The 20759-nt window shown below is 36.5% G+C and overlaps 1 protein-coding gene across 3 annotated transcripts in view; it reads right to left on the bottom strand.

Moving 5' to 3' along the window:
• Window positions 1–20759, bottom strand: part of LOC106080816 (transcription factor hamlet) — a 102104-nt gene that overhangs the window by 7095 nt on the left and 74250 nt on the right. For all 3 annotated transcript variants that reach the window (XM_013242385.2, XM_013242387.2, XM_013242389.2), the window contains 2 exons: window positions 14091–14244; window positions 8935–9091 (listed from right to left, as the gene is read on the bottom strand). In XM_013242385.2, the coding sequence (XP_013097839.2) occupies window positions 8935–9091; window positions 14091–14244 (311 nt within the window). The remainder of the gene's footprint in view (window positions 1–8934; window positions 9092–14090; window positions 14245–20759) is intronic.

Raw genomic sequence — 20759 nt, 5'->3', positions numbered from 1 at the left:
GATGGTCATGAAAGGATCAGTCGTACAAAATTTCAGGAAAATCGGATACTATTGGGTTGCCCAAAAAGTAATTGCGGATTTTTCATATAGTCGGCGTTGACAAATTTTTTCACAGCTTGTGACTCTGTAATTGCATTCTTTCTTCTGTCATTTATCAGCTGTTACTTTTAGCTTGCTTTAGAAAAAAGTGTAAAAAAGGTATATTTGATTAAAGTTCATTCTAAGTTTTATTAAAAATGCATTTACTTTCTTTTAAAAAATCTGCAATTACTTTTTGGGCAACCCAATAATTGCGACCTCTAGTGGCTCAAGAAGTCAAGATCCCAGATCGGTTTATATGGCAGCTATATCAGGTTATTGACCGATTTGAACCTTATTTGACATAGTTGTTGAAAATCATAATAAAATACGTCATGCAAAATTTCAGCCAAATCGGATAGGAATTGCGACCTCTAGAGGCTCAAGAAGTCAAGACCCAAGATCGGTTTATATGGCAGCTATATTAGGTTATGGGCCGATTTAAACCATACTTGGCAAAGTTGATGGATATCATAACAAAACACGTCGTGTAAAATTTCATTCTAATCGGATAAGAATTGAACCCTCTAGAGGTTCAAGAAGTCAAGACCCATGATCGGATTATATGGCAGCTGTATCAGGTTATGGACCGACGTAAACCATACTTGGCACAGTTATTGGATATCATAACAAAACACCTCATGCACAATTTCATTCCAATCGGATAAGAATTGCGCACTCTAGGGGCTTAAGAAGTCAAGACCCAAGATCGGTTTATATGGCAGCTATATCAAAACATGGACCGATATGGCCAATTTGCAATCCCAACCGACCTACACTAATAAGAAGTATTTGTGCAAAATTTCAAGCGGCTAGCTTTACTCCTTCGAAAGTTAGCGTGCTGTCGAGAGACAGACGGACGGACGGACAGAAAGACGGACGGTCATGGCTAGATCGACATTAAATGTTACGACGATCAAGAATATATATACTTTATGGGTCTCTGACGAATATTTCGAGTAGTTACAAATAGAATGACGAAATTAGTATACCCCCATCCTATGGTGGAAGGTATAAAAATAGCACCATCAAAAATCATTGATGTTTTTTCCAGGGAATTATGATATGTTTAAGGTTTTTTTTATAAATATAACTTTTATAGACATTTTTTTTTCCTAATTGACCCAACTGTTCATATTACCTTCTTAATGCCTGATCATCCATAAGTTCACTGTAATAGTTTCTCTTCTTCTTCTTCTTGTTTATCATCATCACTCAAACAATTGAATGCGCATTCAAATTTTTTTCCTTACTGGACTCTTTTGCTTAACAATAAACCCAACCGAATATCAAGAAGACGAAGAAGAAAAAACCAAGGCAAAAAATCAACCGAAATGAAGAATGATTGTATAGCTCGTGCTGCTCACTATTACCACATTAAATGGATTAGATTTGACTACTAACCATAATGGCAAAAACAACAGCAACAACAACAACATTGAACATTGAAGAGGAGGTCTACAAAGAAGTGAAAAAAAGCACAGGCACAGACTTTGGCCCAAAAGCAATAGCCAAGAAGTATGAGGGGGTGGATGGTTAATAATTTTTGAAACTCAAACTCTTCCAACTGAACAACTGAAGCTCTTTGGCTGTCTGCTTAAGGTTGTCGTTTCTTAAAGAGCGATGATCATTGTGATGATCATGACGATCATGATTTTTTCTCTATTTCGAAATGCCGCGGAAGACCAATGTGGCCAATCAAAATCAGAAAAAGAGGCCATACTCTGGTTGAGCTCCCCACTTTGATAACTTTCGAACCTAGTGTCAAGGGATTGGGTGTGTGCCAACTTTGTTTGAATGACCGTACCGCATGTGCCCCTTAAAAGGAATTGTCATGGTTGCAGGGAATTTTGTCGGTAGCCATGATGCTTTGTGACATATTTTGTTGTTTGTCGCTTGTTTCGTTAGTTTATGTCATTGTTGTCGCTTTTCAGTTAACCTTGCTGACTTGTCATCTTAATACGTAGAAATGTAACAACAAAGATTATTTTTGAAGAGAGAGAGTTGCATTTCCTTAAAGTATTGGTGCTAAAGATACGAGGGTCAAATCAGAAAAAACATGCACCAAAAAATATTTGTCCTAGCTTTAAGGTGTGAGGCAAATTTTCTTGGACCAAAGATTTTTAACTTAATATTAAGTAAATTTTATCTTTAACTTATTCCAAAATATACTTGATGTTAAGGAAATTGATTTAGAAAGAGGACAGCATTGTATTGTAGTTAATAAAAGAAGAAATATTGAGGCCACCCTAGCGCAGAGGTTAGCATGTCCGCCTATGACGCTGATCGCCTGGGTTCGAATCCTGGCGAGACCACATTTTCAACGGTGGTTTTCCCCTCCTAATGCTTGCAACATTTGTGAGGTACTATGCCATGTAAAACATTTCTCCAAAGAGGTGTCGCACTGCGGCATGCGGTTCGAACTCGGCTATAAAAAAGCACTCATTGCTATATGAGAAGTTTGCCCCTGTTCCTTAGTGGAATGTTCATGGGCAAAATTTGCATTTTGCATTACCAACATCCATGACATGTATTGCTGGAAAAATTTTAATAATAATAAAACCCCCTTCCAAAACCCCCTTTTCTTTTCCCTTCAAATTTTGTCAAAATAGATTTTCCCGAAAAACTTCTCAAAAATCTGATTGACTTTCAATGTTCAATAACAATTTATGTCATTTTTATAAAATCAAAAAAACAAAACTGACTTCCAATCCCCATATCAAGCATTGCCCCATAACATGAACATTAATGCTCCACATCGATCATTGGGGAAATTCCTTAAAGCTTTGAATAGAACGTTGTTGCACATCAAGTGCTGTGATAACTGCATAATCACGACCACAAATAAAGCCCTCTTGCTTAATGGCTTTTGCTAAGCTGGCCCACAGAATCATCATCCCAACAGAGACTACAAAGGCCAGGCAACAATTACATTCATTACAGACATATTTTCAGTAAATTGATGAACTGATGGTGTGGCCACTCTATGGAATGACTGCGTAACTGTAACTGGGCCGCCAGATCAGAGGCATTCTTTTTGGACAATTTGGTAAAGCTGCTGTGCTGAGTGCACACCATGCAATGATTCGTGATCGGGTCAGGTTGCTGGTGCTGTTGTTGTTGATGGTGGTTTTACAGAAGGATGAACGATGGAATTAGAAAACCACAATCGAACACCATCAGCGTCAGCATCAGCATTACCATCATCGACATTATCAAACATTGCATAGCAGCAGTTGACTTGACTGGCTGACTGAGTGACTGACTTGGTTATCTTTGATGTTCGAAATCCATTAAGTCTTTGTTGAAAAAACAACAACAACTGGAGAAAACAGCAATAGAAATACCTTTTTCATAGATTATGATAATGATGGACAGACAGACAGAGAGAGAGAAACAAATGGACGGACACTCAGTTGCTGGTGATCTTCCCCAAACTATCTTCTGGCCTCTTTCGGTGAGGTGCCACAAAATAATGTCATAAATTACAGCTATGAAAAGCTTTTTTCCCCCTTTCAATCATTGCAGCCATCATCCTTTGCCACAAATGGACTACCACGCCTTAATCGTTACCGTTGTTATTCCCAAAATTACCGTGAACGTGCGCTGATCTGCCTTGATCCACTTTAAGCATGGGCACTGATGCTAGCCAGCAGTAGGCAGTCAGGCAGGCAAGCAGGCATGCAAGCAGGCGGTCAAATATTAAATTCCAAATAATGTTTAATTGTTTTAATGCATTCCAACAATGGTAATTGATGTACATGTTGTTGTTGTTGTTGTTTGGGCAATCAAAAAGAAAACTCGAGGAGTAGGCCTTGCACAGTGCACAGTGAAATGAAAGTGAGAGCTAAAGGGAATTAAGCAAAGTTTTTGGAACATAATCATTTAAGGTGGATGGTGTCAAAAGAAGAAGCATTCTACATAAAATTTCACATGAAGTCTCAAAATGCAATATGCATGTGGGTATAACTAATTTTTAGGAAATTTTTACAGTCATTCTTAAGAGTTAATTTTGCACTTTTTTGATTTGAGCCAATTTTTCGCATTATACTTCATTTTAGGGGCAAAGGTTCAGAGAAAGAAATATTCTTCATCAAATTTCATTATAAGTCACCTCAGAAAAGAAATCTCTGAACAAAAAATCGAGAGAGTCTATCAACCTTTCCAAACGTAACATACACAAATGACTGCTATGTCTAACTCCAAGGATCTGTTGATTAGGCAATTCCTTTTCAGTAACGTTTCAATAATCAAATCTTTCCGCTTAACATAATGCTCATAGTCATTAAGCTTGACTCCACTTTGGAGAAAAAAAATACAACCAAAAAATAAATCTTTTTCGTTAAATAAAGCCACCAATGTGGACTATAAGCATGTTTATTTACCTCCAACTTATTTTGTTTAATACTCAAATTCTTTTCATACTATCTCATAAAATACAACTTAGAAGGATGTTGTCAACGAAAGAAATATTGTACATCAAATTTCACTATGAGTCAAGGATGAAAAAAAAAATCTTTAGATGTTACATATGTATAAAGATGTCTGGATTTTTACCTCTAAGGTCTCTAGAGAGCTCTTTTATTGTAAAATAAAACGTTCACGAAATTTTTACGATAAGAAAACTGTGAAACGTTTTGCTTCAACATAGCACACGTAAGCCATAAACATAGCATTATTGAACCCTTTAGTAACTTTGCCTGAGGTAAAAGAACCTTTCTTTTGTTGTAAACCCAAAAATTCGTTAATGGCAAAAGTGTTTCGATAGCCACAAACGATTATTCCTTTACTGGTTCAATAATTATATTCTTATATCTCTCCTGCTATACCGAAAGGTTGAGTATTTTGAGCGTAAATACAATGCTATTGCACAGTACTGTGTACGTCCACTAGAAAATAATCCCAAGCAAGTCCATGGGCTTGCAAATAATTGCCATTGTATGCTCGTCATTGGTATGGACATATTCTCACACACAAGATTAAATGACAAAGAGTTTCGAAAGCCACAAACGATTATTCCTTTACTGGTTCAATAATTATTTTTTTGTATCTCTCCTGCTAGAGCAAGTATTTGTGTTTGGTGAGTATTTTGAGCGTAAATACTAATACTATTGCACATTAGTGTATACGTCCACAAGAAAATAACCCCAAGCAAGTCTATGGGCTTGCAAATAATTGCAATTGTATGCTCATTATTGGTATGGACATATTCTCACACACAATATTTTCTCCTTTCCTGATTTTTGAATGAGCAGAGAGCACTCAGTATGATTAGCAGCTCGGTCTAAAGCGAATGGTAAACACGGCAAGTGACAATTTCAAAGTTTCGTCTTTGGAACAAAAGTGCTGGTATATCGAATGACAAAAATCATTAGAGCAACAGGCAAAAGGCTGCCAGGTACAACAAAACACGGCATGAATTTCTAAGGCACATACATTGTTTGGTAATATTTACGCCATAAAGAAATTTCCGTCGCAAAGTAGGTATTTAAATGTATAAAAACAACAACCCGCTTAGTATATTTTTGTTTCACTTATAGCACAACGAATACAGCAGATCGTTGTACAAAACCATAATGAAGTTCTGCGAAAATGAAAGGCTTTTAATATAATTATGCACAACCTATTTAAAAATTAACAAATAAAAGCGTGATAAGTTTGGACGGGCCGAATCTCATATACCCTCCCTCCACCATAGATCGCATTTGTCGAGTTCTTTTCCCGGTGTTTCTTTTTAGGCAAACAAAGTAAAGGAAGGGTTAAAAGAAAATAATTGCCATGCTTTTGGAGCTATATCAAGTTATGGTCAGATTCGGACCATAATGAAATGAATCTTGGAGACCATAGTAGAAGTCATTGTGTAAAATTTCAGCCAAACCGAATAAAAATTGCGCCCTTTAGGTGCTCGAAAAGTAAAATAGGGAGATCGTTTATAGGGGAGCTGTATTAGGCTATAGACCGATTCAGACCGCATTTGACACGTATAAAATCAGATAATAATTGCGCCTTATAGAGGCGCAAGAAGTCAAGATCCCAGATCGGTTTATATGGCAGCTATATCAGATTATGAACCAATTTCACCAATAACTGGCACATTTGTTGAAATTCATAACGAAACACGCCATGCTAAATTTCAGTGAAATCGGAAAGAATTTGCGCCCTCTAAAGGCTTAAGAAGTCAAGACCCCAGATCGGATTATATGACAGCTATATCAGGTTATGCACCGATTTCACCCATACTTGGCACAGTTGTTGAAAATCATAACAAAACTTCTCGTGCAAAATGTCAGCCAAATCCGATAACAATTGCGCCTTATAGAGGCTCAAGAAGTCAGGATCCCAGATCGGTTTATAAGACAGCTATATAAGGTTATGAACCGATTTGAACCATACTTAGCACAGTTGTTGGAACTTGTAACGAAATACGGCATGCAAAATTTCAGCCCAATCGGATAAGGATTTCCTTTATGGTATCCAAAACAACAATGTTACCCAAAACATGAATTTGTCTGGAAGGATCTCCCCATACCAAGCCCGCCCAAAAAGTTATATAGACCGATCAGTACAATGTAGGACCCAAATGAGAGGTATTTGGAAGTAGTGTTCGAATCTGATAACCATTCTTGAGGCTTAGGGTCTAAAGGCCTCCCCAACTCAAAACACCCCCAAACCAGTCATATTTACCAATCATAGCAATATGGGGCTCAACCGAAAGTTATTATAGAAAAAAAAATATATTATATAAACTTTCGGGTCAGAAAAAAACTTCCCATACCAGACCTGGGCTTGGTTAAGCTTGTATGGTATAGATTCTTAATTGTCATGATATCATGTCCATCTATCTGACTATTTATTAAAAACTGTTTATCTTAGTAACGAAAATAGATTTCTACTCCAAATCGTCCATGTTCCTCATGGCTGTAAGTCATTCAGATTATTAATGGACTCTAATATAAGCCAAATTTGACTACTTGACCACCTCGAGGGTACAATAATAATCCAATTTGGTTGACATTTTACATGTGAGCCTTGACTTCCATTCTAAGTGAGGAGTGAATCGGTTATAAACTTGAATGTCGGCAAATACAAACTTGCCCATGAACATTCCATTAAGGAACAGAGCAAACTTCTCACATATCAATGCCGCAGTGCGACACCCCTTTTGGGGAGAAGTTTTTACATGGCATAGTACGTCAGCATTAGCAGAGACAACCACCGCTGAAAAATTTTTCCTAATGTTCTCGACATTGGCGGGCTTCCTAACCTCAGCCTTATGGTGGCCTCTACTTGAAATAGTTGCCATTAAAAAATAGCATATTTTCCCACGAACAGAGCGAAGCTTCTCACATATCAATGAGTGTAGTCCGATTCTAGTTCTAGCCTAATGATAAGGTACCCCCTTTTTATACTTGAGTCCAAGCAACGTGTACAGAGCGACATCTCTTTGGGGAGAATTTTACATGGCTGCTGTTAAATTTTTCTCACTTTTTCTTTTTACCTCACAAATGTCGCCAGCATTAGGAGGGGATAACCACCGCAATTTTTTTTTCGGACATTCCCACCAACTTTTAAACCCAAGCGTGCGGCGTCATGGCCGGATATGCTTACCTCTGCACTACGTTGGTCACCTATAAATCTAGCGGCCATGTCGCTTATCTTTTATTTGACTCTTAAGCCACTAGAGGGCGCTATTTATTACGGATGTTTCAAATTTGTCATCTAGCGTTAGAAGTCATAAAATTTTTGCCAAGTATAGTCTGAGACGGTGGAGGCCACCGTAGCGCAGAGGTTAGCATGTCCGCCTATGACGCTGAACGCCTGGGTTCGAATCCGGGCGAGACCATCAGAAAAAATTTTTAGCGATGGTTTTGCCCTTCTTATGCTGGCAACATTTGTGAGGTACTATGCCATGTAAAACTTCTCTCCAAAGAGGTGTCGCACTGCGGTATGCCGTTTGGACTCGGCTATAAGAAGAAGGCCCCCTATCATTGAGCTATACTTGAATCGGACTGCACTCATTAATAATGTGAGAAGTTTGCCCCTGTTCCTTAGTGGAATGTTCATGGACGAAATTTGCATTTGCGTAGTCTTAGACGGTAGTTTGTTATTTTGGTAACTTTTACTAAAATTTTGATAGAAACTAAAGTCCCTCCCCTTAGCGATCACTGTTCGCTGACACGCGTATGTTTTCCACAAGGAGACATGACATAAGAAAGAAGACGAAATCTTTGAAAGCCCTACCTATCAAGCAAAGGTAGTATTCAAAAAAATATGTAGATATCCAAAACGAAGGTCCGGCGGCAATATTGATATGTTAGAAATCAAAAGTTTTGTTTGAAGCGTCACATTGCCTTAGCATTTGTTAAATGATAGAAAAGAAGAAACAAAAAAAAAATTTTTTTTAATTTGAAAAGATTTGGTCTTTTTTTTTCTTTTTTGTTAAGTTGATCAATCTTCACACTTTTTTCTTTGTGTATATGTCCCAAAGGCCAACGAAACATAATGGGAGGGAAGGGAAGGTGCGTCTGTCTGCATGAACTGCGTCAATGCGAAGTGGCGTGACAATCCACTTACTTTTCAAAACAATGGACAATTGAAGCTCTTTTGGAATGGAGAAAAAATGCGACATGGTCACCATCCAAATAACAAACAAAATAAACATTATTAAGACCATAATCCATCATCCAATTCAAGAAATCAAGAGATCTCATATGATAGCCCTAGCCAAGAAATGCGTCAAACAAAAAATGTAAGAGACACACAAAACCAAGCAGGTTTGAGATTCAAGGAAATTTGTATGTGTCTTAAAATATTTTGAATATTCAAAAAACAACAACAATAACACATGGTACATACCTTAGTACAATTTTCACAAGGATATTTCCTGATTTCGTTATGGGCCAAAGCTCTATGTTTCAGCAGTACTGGACGATGGCAGAAACGTTTCGAACACAATTCACACAAAAATTCGTCTTTGCGAAAATGATGGGCTCCAATTAAGTGATCATCAAGTCTGTAAGCATAAAAAAACAAAAGTTAATGAAGTTTTGATGTAAAGGAGTTGTAGTCCCCTAACTCTGCTAGCTGTCATTCGTTTATTCAGCCACTCAACATGTGTCAGAATTCACATTTCATTTAAACAAATTACAACCAAATGCAAACGGACACGCCAGCCACTACAACAGCAAGTCTGTCCATCGCTCCGTCCATCAGTTGGCCAGCGCTGAAGTTCAATATTAGAGCGATTGAAATCTTTTTGACATGAAAACATTTACAAAAAATATGACGAAAAACTACAAAAACTTCTGAAGGCAGCCAAAACAAAATCAAAATCACAGATAAAAGCCACCAGGCGTTTGTTTTCCATTTTCATAGTGGTTTTTTGTTTTTCTCTCTTTTTTTTTTGTATGCCAGTAGAAGGCTTCCCATTTATTTAGAAATTTATCAGATCAAAATCACCAGCAACTTCAGAGCTAACCGCCCAACCCAATCTCATCCCAATCGCATCCTTTATTTGTCCAACATACTAACGCCTTCCAAACTGCTGGTGTAGATAGAGGCCAAACTAACACACTTTCATTAAATATGCAACAAATCAAAAGGTTTCATCAGTGAACTCCTACTGCCCACCCTCAGGCCACGGGCCTCAAGAGTAAAAGTGGCCAGATTGATGGGAGGACGGTCGTATGGACAGACGGTTAGTTGGATGTACATGTAAATGTTGACCCACTACTTTGTTATCCTGCATAAGTGTTTTTTTTTGTTGAGTTGTGTGACCACTGCTACGATGACCAACTCCACCACATGATGATGATTTTTGTGATTTGTCATTTGCGTGTTGTTGTAAAATCAAAATTATCCATTAACCATCAACTCAAGTGTGCCCTCCATCTCCCCCTATATTCATTGTTATTTCCACGTTTTTTTTTTTTCAAATAACCTTTTGGCCTGACCACATCATGTCATCCACAATAGAATAGAACAACGCAAAAAAAAACCCCATAGACCAAAAATCAGGAATGTGATTTCCACATACACGGCCGGCAGAAATTCACCTTTTATGGGGGATTGCATGTATTTGCACTCAATGTTATTGGATGGGCAGACAGACAGACAGACGCACACACTTCGTTTCAAAAGTGTACCAACTGTTGTTAGCGGCTTGGACACCACGTCCATGTGACCACTTCATATTTATAAGTGAAGTAATTGACACTTCTGCTGTGTCCACTACTTGGCAGGTAAATATTTGACCAAGTCCCTCTACACTTAGGCATGTTAACACTTTCCATTGGTGGCTAACTATTGGACAAATATTGACACATAATTTGTTTTCCTAGCTATTGGCAGGGAAATGAAAGTACAATAAAGAGAAGGGGAGGGGGACTTAACCGAAACAAACAAGTATTTGCCCGAGTCTAATCCTTTTAAGGCAAAGGAATCAATAAGTCTAAAAGGAATTCGTAAACAGCAGGTAAACAATGCATATCTAAACTACAAAAATCAACAAAATTGGTATTGTAGGCCCAAACATATTTTTATTAATTTTCGTTTGCAGCAAACGAAATAAAGGGTGATTTTTTTTGAGGTTAGGATTTTCATGCATTAGTATTTGACAGATCACGTGGGATTTCAGACATGGTGTCAAAGAGAAAGATGCTCAGTATGCTTTGACATTTCATCATGAATAGACTTACTAACGAGCAACGCTTGCAAATCATTGAATTTTATTACCAAAATCAGTGTTCGGTTCGAAATGTGTTCATTCACCGTAACGTTGCGTCCAACAGCATCTTTGAAAAAATACGGTCCAATGATTCCACCAGCGTACAAACCACACCAAACAGTGCATTTTTCGGGATGCATGGGCAGTTCTTGAACGGCTTCTGGTTGCTCTTCACTCCAAATGCGGCAATTTTGCTTATTTACGTAGCCATTCAACCAGAAATGAGCCTCATCGCTGAACAAAATTTGTCAAAATTTGAACACATTTCGAACCGAACACTGATTTTGGTAATAAAATTCAATGATTTGCAAGCGTTGCTCGTTAGTAAGTCTATTCATGATGAAATGTCAAAGCATACTGAGCATCTTTCTCTTTGACACCATGTCTGAAATCCCACGTGATCTGTCAAATACTAATGCATGAAAATCCTAACCTCAAAAAAATCACCCTTTAGTTTTTTTATTATGGGTATGTAGTATAAGGACATGTTAAGGCATAAAAGTTTGCTGAAACTCTTTGGAGAGAAGTTTTACATGGCATTGTACCTCACAAATGTTGCCAGCATTAGGTGGGGAAAACCACCGCTGGAAATGTTTTCTGATGGTCTCGCCAGGATTCGAACCCACGCGTTCAGCGTCATAGGCGGACATGCTAACCTCTGCGCTACGGTGGCCTCCTCAAGCGCCATAGTATGATTGCATAATATTTGGCTGGAAAATTAAAACAGACTATTGTTGGCGAACTCAGACACCTAAAAGTGAACAAAACCTTTGTGTCTCGCGGCAGCAATACCTGCAATAGTTCGGCGATTGGACACTTGAACTAAATCCTTACGGTAGAGGCTATCAAATGGCCAAAGATCTGCAAACTGTTCGTGGAGGGCTGCAACATGTACGAGTCATATTATAAGAAGATCCCAAGTTAAAGTCTTACAAGTTCCAAAGGCACATGATCCTACACCACAGAAAAAGAATTAGACTCGAGACAACAACAATCAATCGATACATATTTATAAGGGCTATATGCAAATCTGAATCGATTTCGAGGAAATTTTGCACATATGTTAGGATCGCTTACAAAACAATTCGACCCAAATTTTTTGCAGATCGGTCGAAATTTAAAGCTACTATGGCCTCATAAGGGCAAATCGAGCGATACATATAACTTGGAGCTATATCCATATCAGATTCGATATTGATGAGATTTTGCACATTTGTTATTATCAGTAACAAAACAATCCGTGCTAAATTTTGTGCAGATCGGAGGAAAATTGTAGCTACTATGGCCTCATAAGTGCAAATCGAGCGATACATGTATATGGCAGCTATATCCATATCCGAACCGATTTACATTAGATTTGCGCATTTGTTAAAACCAGTAACAAAACAATCCGTGCTAAATTTTGTGCAGATCGGAGGAAAATTGGTTACTGGGATTCACATGAATCGCACCTCCCATCTCTGAGTTCAGGTATGAAGTCCTTTGTTTTGAACACGGGCTCCATCTGTGAACATGTCAAGAAAATCAGTTCAGCCGTTTTTGAGTCCACACGGAACATATAAACATACAAACCAACATGGCCCCTCTAACGCTTTATTCCATTTGTCACTGACAGAAGGTTCTTCTATCATAAGCAAATAGTGGCAGTCTATTTGCTATACAGACAGACCAGGTCTCTGGGGGGAATCTAATCCACGACCTGCGCACTGGTAATCCGATCACACTATTAACACGGCTATCGGGGCGACCATCATTTTTTATAAGGTTAGGTTAGGTAAGAGTGGCAGTCCTTTACAGACTCACTTAGGCAATTTTAAGTCCATTGTGATACCACAGCAGCAACAGACCAAGGCTTCTAGCGGGAATCGAACCCACAACCCCTGCACTGGTAATCCAAGCTCGCTACCAACTCGGCTACCGGGCCCCTATTTCTTATAAATTTAGTTCAAAAGCAAATAACTAGTGTTAACACCCACTATCCCACCAAGATTTAGTTATTTCCATTTTGCAGCAGATTCCTGGCAGGATCTCTTTCCATATGCGACGCTCCAATCGGTTATTCCACCTTCTGGTGTAGTTCACAGGTGGGCTCAATATAAATAAGGAACCCACTTGCGTGTTTAAGCCAAGCTTAAAAAATCGCTGTTTCCTGGAAAGTTGTTCCAGATGGTTATCCAAATTGTATGCTCGTGTGTCTATGGATCTCATTTTGACTATAAGATATGATAAAAGTCGACATGTGTAACTCTCGCAAAATCCGATCTCAAGATTTTAGTTCTTGAGCATTGACAGAACGCAATTCTTAGCCGCATTGTATAACCTTCATACTAATGTGGGTTTGTCGACTAGATGAAGGGAACATAAGATTTGCCCAAGCTGGAATTTGGCTTACTATTTCTCATAGTTTGCAAAGTTTTCTCTTTAGTTTTCCGGTTAAAATGGGTATTCTTTTAAAATTTTGTTAAAACTTTTTGCAAAATAACCCCTTTATTTGCTTAACTATCCCTCCCTTCCCTATTTAATAAAGCTATTATTTTATTAAATTAAATCCTACCTTCATGTGTTTGGCAATATTCCTAATATATCCTGGTAATCACTACAATTTCCAAAAAGGCCATAATCATAACGCCCTCAACGGGCAATCAAATCCAAGCAATAGATAGAAAAACCGTCAAATAATTGAATTTAATTAATCAACATTAAAAGCCTTGGATGGATGGATGGTATGGATGAAGGCAGTTCATGAAATTATAACCTGGCCCCAATGACCTTTTAACCCTTTTTCACTCGTCCACCTTGTTCTTCACCAAAAATGGGGATGGATGGCCTATGAAATTTCATTCATTATCAAAAGCTCATTATTCATTGGTTTTTTATGATGTTGTTGTTGTTTATTTCCACAATATAAGTGTAACCCTATAACCCTCTTTCTGGGCTGGTTATTATTAGTTTAGTAGTTTTCCTATCATTACCCATTGCCCTCCAAAAAGTAAACTACGAAAAAAAGGTGTGTGTGATGAGTAAATGACAAATTATCACAGCTAAATCATTCAGCAACTTTGATTTAGTTCAGTCTGTAATTATCGCCACCTCAATGCGGTTAATTACTCCCTTTGGGATTTCCAAGTATAAAGGAAAAAACTTTGGTATTGGTTTAGTTGTAGTTGTTGTTGGTTTTGATAATTTGTTGGTTTCTTTACCGAACTATTCTACTGAGTTTTTTGTGTGGGTTTTTTTGTTTTATCTCTTTTCTTCACGATTCTAAGAATATTTTTGTTTAGCTTACCTTTCTAATTCAAGAAATGTCTTATCGCATACTTCACAGCGAATATCGAATCCGTTTTCGTCATCACTGAGAGCAGGATCGAGATTATCCAATGATTTATCTTTGTTGTCTTTGTATTCGTCGTCATGGGTTATGTTGGAGCCATAGAATGAAACTGAAAGTAAAAAGGAATGAAAAAACAACAGTTAGAACACAATTAACAACAGTTAGAACAATTAAACGTTTTAAGGGATTGGACACAATAGGACTTGGATCTATTTATGCAACTATAGGAAGATTTTGGCAGACGCAAAGAAACCTTTTAACATTTCTTCTAAACAAACTTTTAACAACTCAAATGTGAACAGAAATCATGTTTATTAATTATGTATGACATATAAAATAAAATAAAATAAAATAAAATAAAATAAAATAAAATAAAATAAAATAAAATAAAATAAAATAAAATAAAATAAAATAAAATAAAATAAAATAAAATAAAATAAAATAAAATAAAATAAAATAAAATATAATATAATATAATAAAATATAATAAAATAAAATAAAATAAAATAAAATAAATAAAATAAAATAAAATAAATTAAAATAAATTAAAATAAAATAAATTAAAATAAAACAAATTAAAATAAAATAAAATAAAATAAAATCAAACCAAATAAAAAAAAATAAAATACAATTAAATTAAAACATAAAATATGAAAATATACTACAAAAATTATTTTTGAAAATTATGCAAATCTCTCTAGTTAACCATTTTAAAATTTTTCCAAAAAATATTTTAAAATATTTACTTTCATTTAATTTTTCACAATTTCTGGTTTAAGTTTTTGGTAGGTAATTTTTTTAAACATTTTTAGTTTTTTAATATATCTTATTTATGATAAATATTTTTTTTATATTTATTTTTTATGTTATATGAGTCCTTGTGGCTTCTAAAGCTTACACTGCAATTAAGTTTTTATTAATTTAACAAAAATATTCACCAAAGATGTAATTTGTCCAACGCTCAACTGTCTTTTTTGAATTATTTGTTTATATCTGCTTTTTATTTAATTTTTTTTTATTTGTAACTTCTTCTTCAGTGAAGATCCTTTTTGTTGGTCTCTTCACTCGTGCGATGATCTTCACTTGGTATCTTCACTGAGCACACACAACTTGACTCTTCCGTTTCCGTTGAACAAGTGTTTGACCATTGAGTCCTGTTAAGCGTCAAGTGTCCTTACAGCGAAGCTCTTGAACTGGTGTTTTCTGGTCTATAGGTTCCACTTGACAGAACACGAGACATACATGTTCACATATACCAACCTACACAGTCATACATCCACGAAGAGCACAAGGACTTTTCACAATTTCCCTGCATACAGCTAAAAGCCAGTGGCTTACTTTGAGGCTCATGCAGTCACTTAGTGTTCGTTAAACACGTAAACATATGAAAAATAAAAATGAATAGATAATTGGCTTTTGTATGCATACCACAAACACACACACACACGCATAGATACAGCCAGGCACACTCACAATAAAAGAGAATAAGGGTAAACACCCTCACCTGTACGAGTTGAGGAGGTTTTAATAATATTTGCCCATGACACCCCTAAAACAAAATCGTAGCTCTGACACAACATCTGAATTGTGTTAAAATACAGAGTTTGTTATAATTTTGAATGTTGTTGTTGTTGCTGTTGTGGCGGACCCCTGGGTCTAAGGCAAAACTCTGGCAGATATACGCAAGTGATTGAAAGCAACAATGCTTTGATAAAGAAAAAAAACCAAAGGGCCAAAAGAATTAAATCATATTGACCATTGTGACGAGTGACCCAAAGTCGTGGTCAAGAGGTTCAAGACCATAACGAACCCCTTTCCCTTTAAATGAAAGCTAAGGTGATTGAGTTGGTGGTGGTAGTGACCTCAGCTGCCTAAGGGATGTCAACACAAGGTTGTGAAGATTTTCCTGTAGTTTTTTTTTTCAAAACTCTTCGTTTTCAGAAAATTCCTTGCGGTTTTGACTCAAGCACGGCACAGGTGGCTCTTGACTTGGCTTGACTTGACTTTGTTTAAATTAAATAAAAAAAAAAAAAGAAAAACGCAACTTTGTCTCTTGTCATGTGTGGCTAGTAGGGTAGGCTGAAATATCTGTCCATGGAAGGGTGGCAGTGGTGATGGTGGTGCGCTTCGTGCTATCACAAGAACTTTTCACTACTGCAGTTGTCGACTAATTACGCCTTAATGTTGAATAGAGTTTTATGCTGACTCTTCGAGCCACACAAAGACATTGACCACTGAGGGGGTTCAAAAAGTCAAGTTCATAAGAAGCATGAACTGAAATAGTTAGGGATGGGATTAGATGACATTTAAAACTGGGTGGTAAACATTTGCACCATATGATGGACTATGAGGCATATGAGCACCTGCATTAAATTCCCACGCAATGTAAGCATAAAACATGAATAATTAGTTTTGCTAATTTTTGAGAACATTGGACATAAATTTTCGGAAAGAAAAGAAAAGTAAAAGCAAGCTTAGACATTTTTTTAAACTAAGTTTAAAGGATTGAAAGAATACAAATAAAAGTACAACTCTTCGAATATACGTTGGTGCTTTCAATTGTAAAAAATTGAAAATGGCTCAAAATTTGTTCACAAAATCTTGAGTAGCTTTTTCGATTATGACTAGCATACAAATTTAAGCATTTCCCATTTGTTACTCAATCTTACTCAGCATTTTTGGCATTGCCATATATTGTGAAATCTGAAAGCCAAAAAACTAAAACTATAAACTTTATTCCCCTTTAAAAACATTTACGAAACTTTAATATTAAATTTCATTAATGTTTCCTTTCTTCATTCCTGGATCATCAGCTACCTAAACAAGCCTTTACTGATAGATCATCAATCAAGCTAAACTTAATTTTCTATTAAAAGAAGCATCATCAAAGATTGATCCGATAATTTACACCACTCCCGTTTAAAGAGAAATGGTTGAAAATCGATGATACACCATCTCACATATCACACCAAAAACTGATGGCACCTTTAGCGTATGGATGTGTGCAACATTGTTGACCTGACAACACATTGTCTCTAATTAAAAACTCCACGACATTGATTACCTCCATCGAATAGCATAAAAAAGGGGTTAACACATACATCTTGGGGCGCTCACATAAAATAACCATTAATTAAAAACATCATCAGCATCATTGGCAGTTAAATACCAACGTGGAACATAAACGGTGGCAGCGTCATCCTCATGTTCATACTCATCACCTTCTCTAGTTAGTAAAAGGCCATCATCATTTTTTATCGCCCGAGTTGACACCATAACAACTCAATTAAGTTTTTTTTTTTTTCTTTTTCTTCATAAGAGACGGCTGAAACTATCATCACCATTATGCCCATGGACCTAGTCAGAGCCATAATTTACCATTGGCTTACATTAAATAGCAGTAGCCAGCCAGCATATGTGTTAGCCCAACTATTTTGTTTGAACAAAAACATCGAATCACACAAAAGTCTAGGCAACATCATCATGGGACATTAGACATGATGCAGATCATCATCAATCATTCTTAACTCTTCCACAATGAGGCCTCACTAGAGTCAAAACCATTGACTACTGTTTTTGCAATTGATGACAAAACAATATGTGGCACATGTCAGGCGGCGCGGCTGCGATATCGTTACAATAGCAGCCAGATAGCTGCCAGCTATTCAGCCTGGTTAAAGCTTCCAAGTTTTTTTCTTTGGGTCTTTTCACCACTAGCCTTAGAAGCATTGCAATTTACAATTCTCTCAAATGAAGATCAAATGTGGTGGACATCATTATCGATTTACTAATGCCTGCGAGCAGTAGAGGTGTATCATCAATCGTTGACAGTTTTTTTTGTGTTCTTTTATTGCAAGCTATGGAACATCATTCATCATTTGTTGGGAGTTGGAGTTTAACGCAAGGACGGACACCATTTTAGGTGTCAATTATTGGCAAGGAAGCCAAGGAGTGATAATTAATTGAGATTTAAAAGAAGGCATTTTGGTACTAAAAATGTCTATACTGAAGAAAGTGATTTTTTTGTGATTTTTTTTCCAGAAAATTTTTGAAAAGTAGTGGAAAGGAGATTGAAATGAAGTGAAGGGTTTCACTGAGCAAGTGATTATAGTTAAATTTTTACTTTACGGAAAAAATTTAATTATTTTGTAAAGGTGTAATTTTTAAGATAACTTGGTTTTTAAAATTTTTCAATTCCTACTGTCCCCATCTACTATGATTTTAATTTTAATAACTGCCCCCATCTACTATGATTTTAACTTAAATTAAATCAAATTGGTATTCTACTACTATATTGCTTACATTGAAAATACAGAGTTTTGCTTGGCATACAAACATTTTTAAATGTAGTAGATAGGAGCAGTAGGAATTTGGCCAAACATTAATCAGGTTTTTGCAATTGAATTGAACACGGTAATGTCAACCAATGTTGTGTTTTGTTGAACGATCCGCCTTGTTGTCTGTCAATTTCTTTCTACTTATCAATAAAAACCTTCTATTCAAACGATATTTATTCATATGATCCTATAGCTCATATCTCTGGCCATTTTGGGAGACAAATAAGGAGAAAGTACCAAGTACCGACAGACAAAGGCTTCGGGCGGAAATCGAACCCACGACCCCTGTACTGATAATCCAAGCACGCTACCAACTCAGCTACCGTGGCGCCCTTAAAAAAATTAAATATGTAAACATACGACGCACAGTGGAATGGGGAAAAAAATAAGTGGAAATAAGTCTGCATTTTGCAACGGATAGAGATGTCATGAAATTTTAAATGGTCATAGCTTAGATGTTATCCAGCTTTTATGCAAAATTAGCTTTCCAAATCAGTTAAAAAAATTGAAATCGGTCCAGAAATGCTTTCACAAGCAACAAAATAAGAGACTAGCCTCTGCAAAAATTTCAAAAAAAAAATTTTAGTCAAATTTCTTTGACACTATGAAAGATATGGCGCACATTAAGGCCTTTTTTGTAGTGCCTTTTTAAGCATTTTCAAATTTGAAGATCGGACCATAAATGCACTTTTGAGAGCCCGAACAAAATTTTGTAGGGCCGAGGTGACCAACTTTGAAGGCCCACCAATGGGCCCCTGGGACTTCTACAAATACAAACAACAAATTTTGCCCATGAACATTCCACTAAGGAACTTCTCACATATCAATGAGTGCAGTCCGATTCAAGTTTTAAGCTCATAATAATAATGATAAGGGGCCTCCTTTTTATAGCCAAGTCCGAACGGCGTGCCGCAGTGCGACATCTCTTTGGAGAGAAGTTTTACATGGCATAGTACCTCACAAATGTTGCCAGCATTTGGAGGAGAAAACCACCGCTGAAAATTTTTTTCTGATGTTCTTGCCAGGATTCGAACCCAGCCGTTCAGCGTCAAAGGCGGAAATGCTAACCTATGCGCTACGGTGGCCTGGGACTTCTAGGGCCCTGAAATTTTGCATATAAACTGGACAACACCTCAGCTATAACCATGTAAGATATCACTATCCGTTCCAAAATGGCAGATTTATTTGCACTTACTTTTTCCCATCCCACTGTGTGACGGAGGTCCCAAAAGTAGCCTTTTTAACTAATAAACACTCTTAACTCCTTTAACCTCGATACACTTTTAACATTGATATTCAATAGCTTCTGTTTGTAGTAAGATCTGTCTAGCTCCTCTAAATAGCAATCAACCGCAACATCCAGCTCTTCATTACTTGCAAATCTGTTTCAGCTGATACATATTTTTGATTTCGGAAACACAAAATAGTCCGCATTGTCAGCATAAAATGCATGCTGAATTTTTTTTTTTTGGAATTTTAGTTAATTAATGGATCATTGCCATCGCAATGATGGATTTGTGAACTGGTATCTATTTTTTCCATATTAACAAATTCTTTGGCATGGTTTACTTTTGTGTGCTTCAATTAAAAAAACTAAAGACCGCTTGAAAATTTAAACATATGTTTAGATGAAATTGTTCATGTTTTATACTACTACCGCCATCTATATGTCAGCTACCCACCCCAAAATTATGCCCCATATGGACATGTACACCAAGCGGGACAATATGGAACTCAAACGAATTCTGTTCATGATTTGCTGTTGCTTTAAGAAATAACCCCCTCTATGTTATCCACTACCACTTTTAGGCAAAGTAGATAGGGACAGTAGGAATCCATAGCATTATGTCTCCATTTCGAAAAAAAATTTAGAGGAAAAAGTTTATCAAAATTGTTTTGTATACTCATTTTGAAAGAAATTTTACAGTGTTCACATTTTTTTTATTTTTTAAAACAAAATTTCATAGTGCAGTAGATAGGAGCAGTAGGAATTTCACAGTCCCTGTGTTCATTCTATTAGAAATTCAAAATATGAACTGCTAAGGAAAATATTTGTATTTATTTATTTGCTTTAATAAAAAAACCAGAAGTTTTCGCTAATTTTCGAAATTCGGTTGAAGTTCCTACTGTCCCAATCTACTATTACCACACAATATTTGTGTATGTTATAGTAAATGAAAAAACATTTAGTTGATTTTGGTTAATACATTTCCTATTTTAAACCATAGTTGTACTTTTTGCTCAAAATTTTTTTCAAAATCGGAGTAGGTGGGAACAGTAGGAATTT

This window comes from Stomoxys calcitrans, chromosome 3 (genome assembly GCF_963082655.1).
Source record: "Stomoxys calcitrans chromosome 3, idStoCalc2.1, whole genome shotgun sequence".
Classification (NCBI taxonomy): domain Eukaryota; kingdom Metazoa; phylum Arthropoda; class Insecta; order Diptera; family Muscidae; genus Stomoxys; species Stomoxys calcitrans.
Note: the sequence above shows the minus strand (reverse complement) of the source record. Positions and strands in the feature narration are given on the sequence as shown.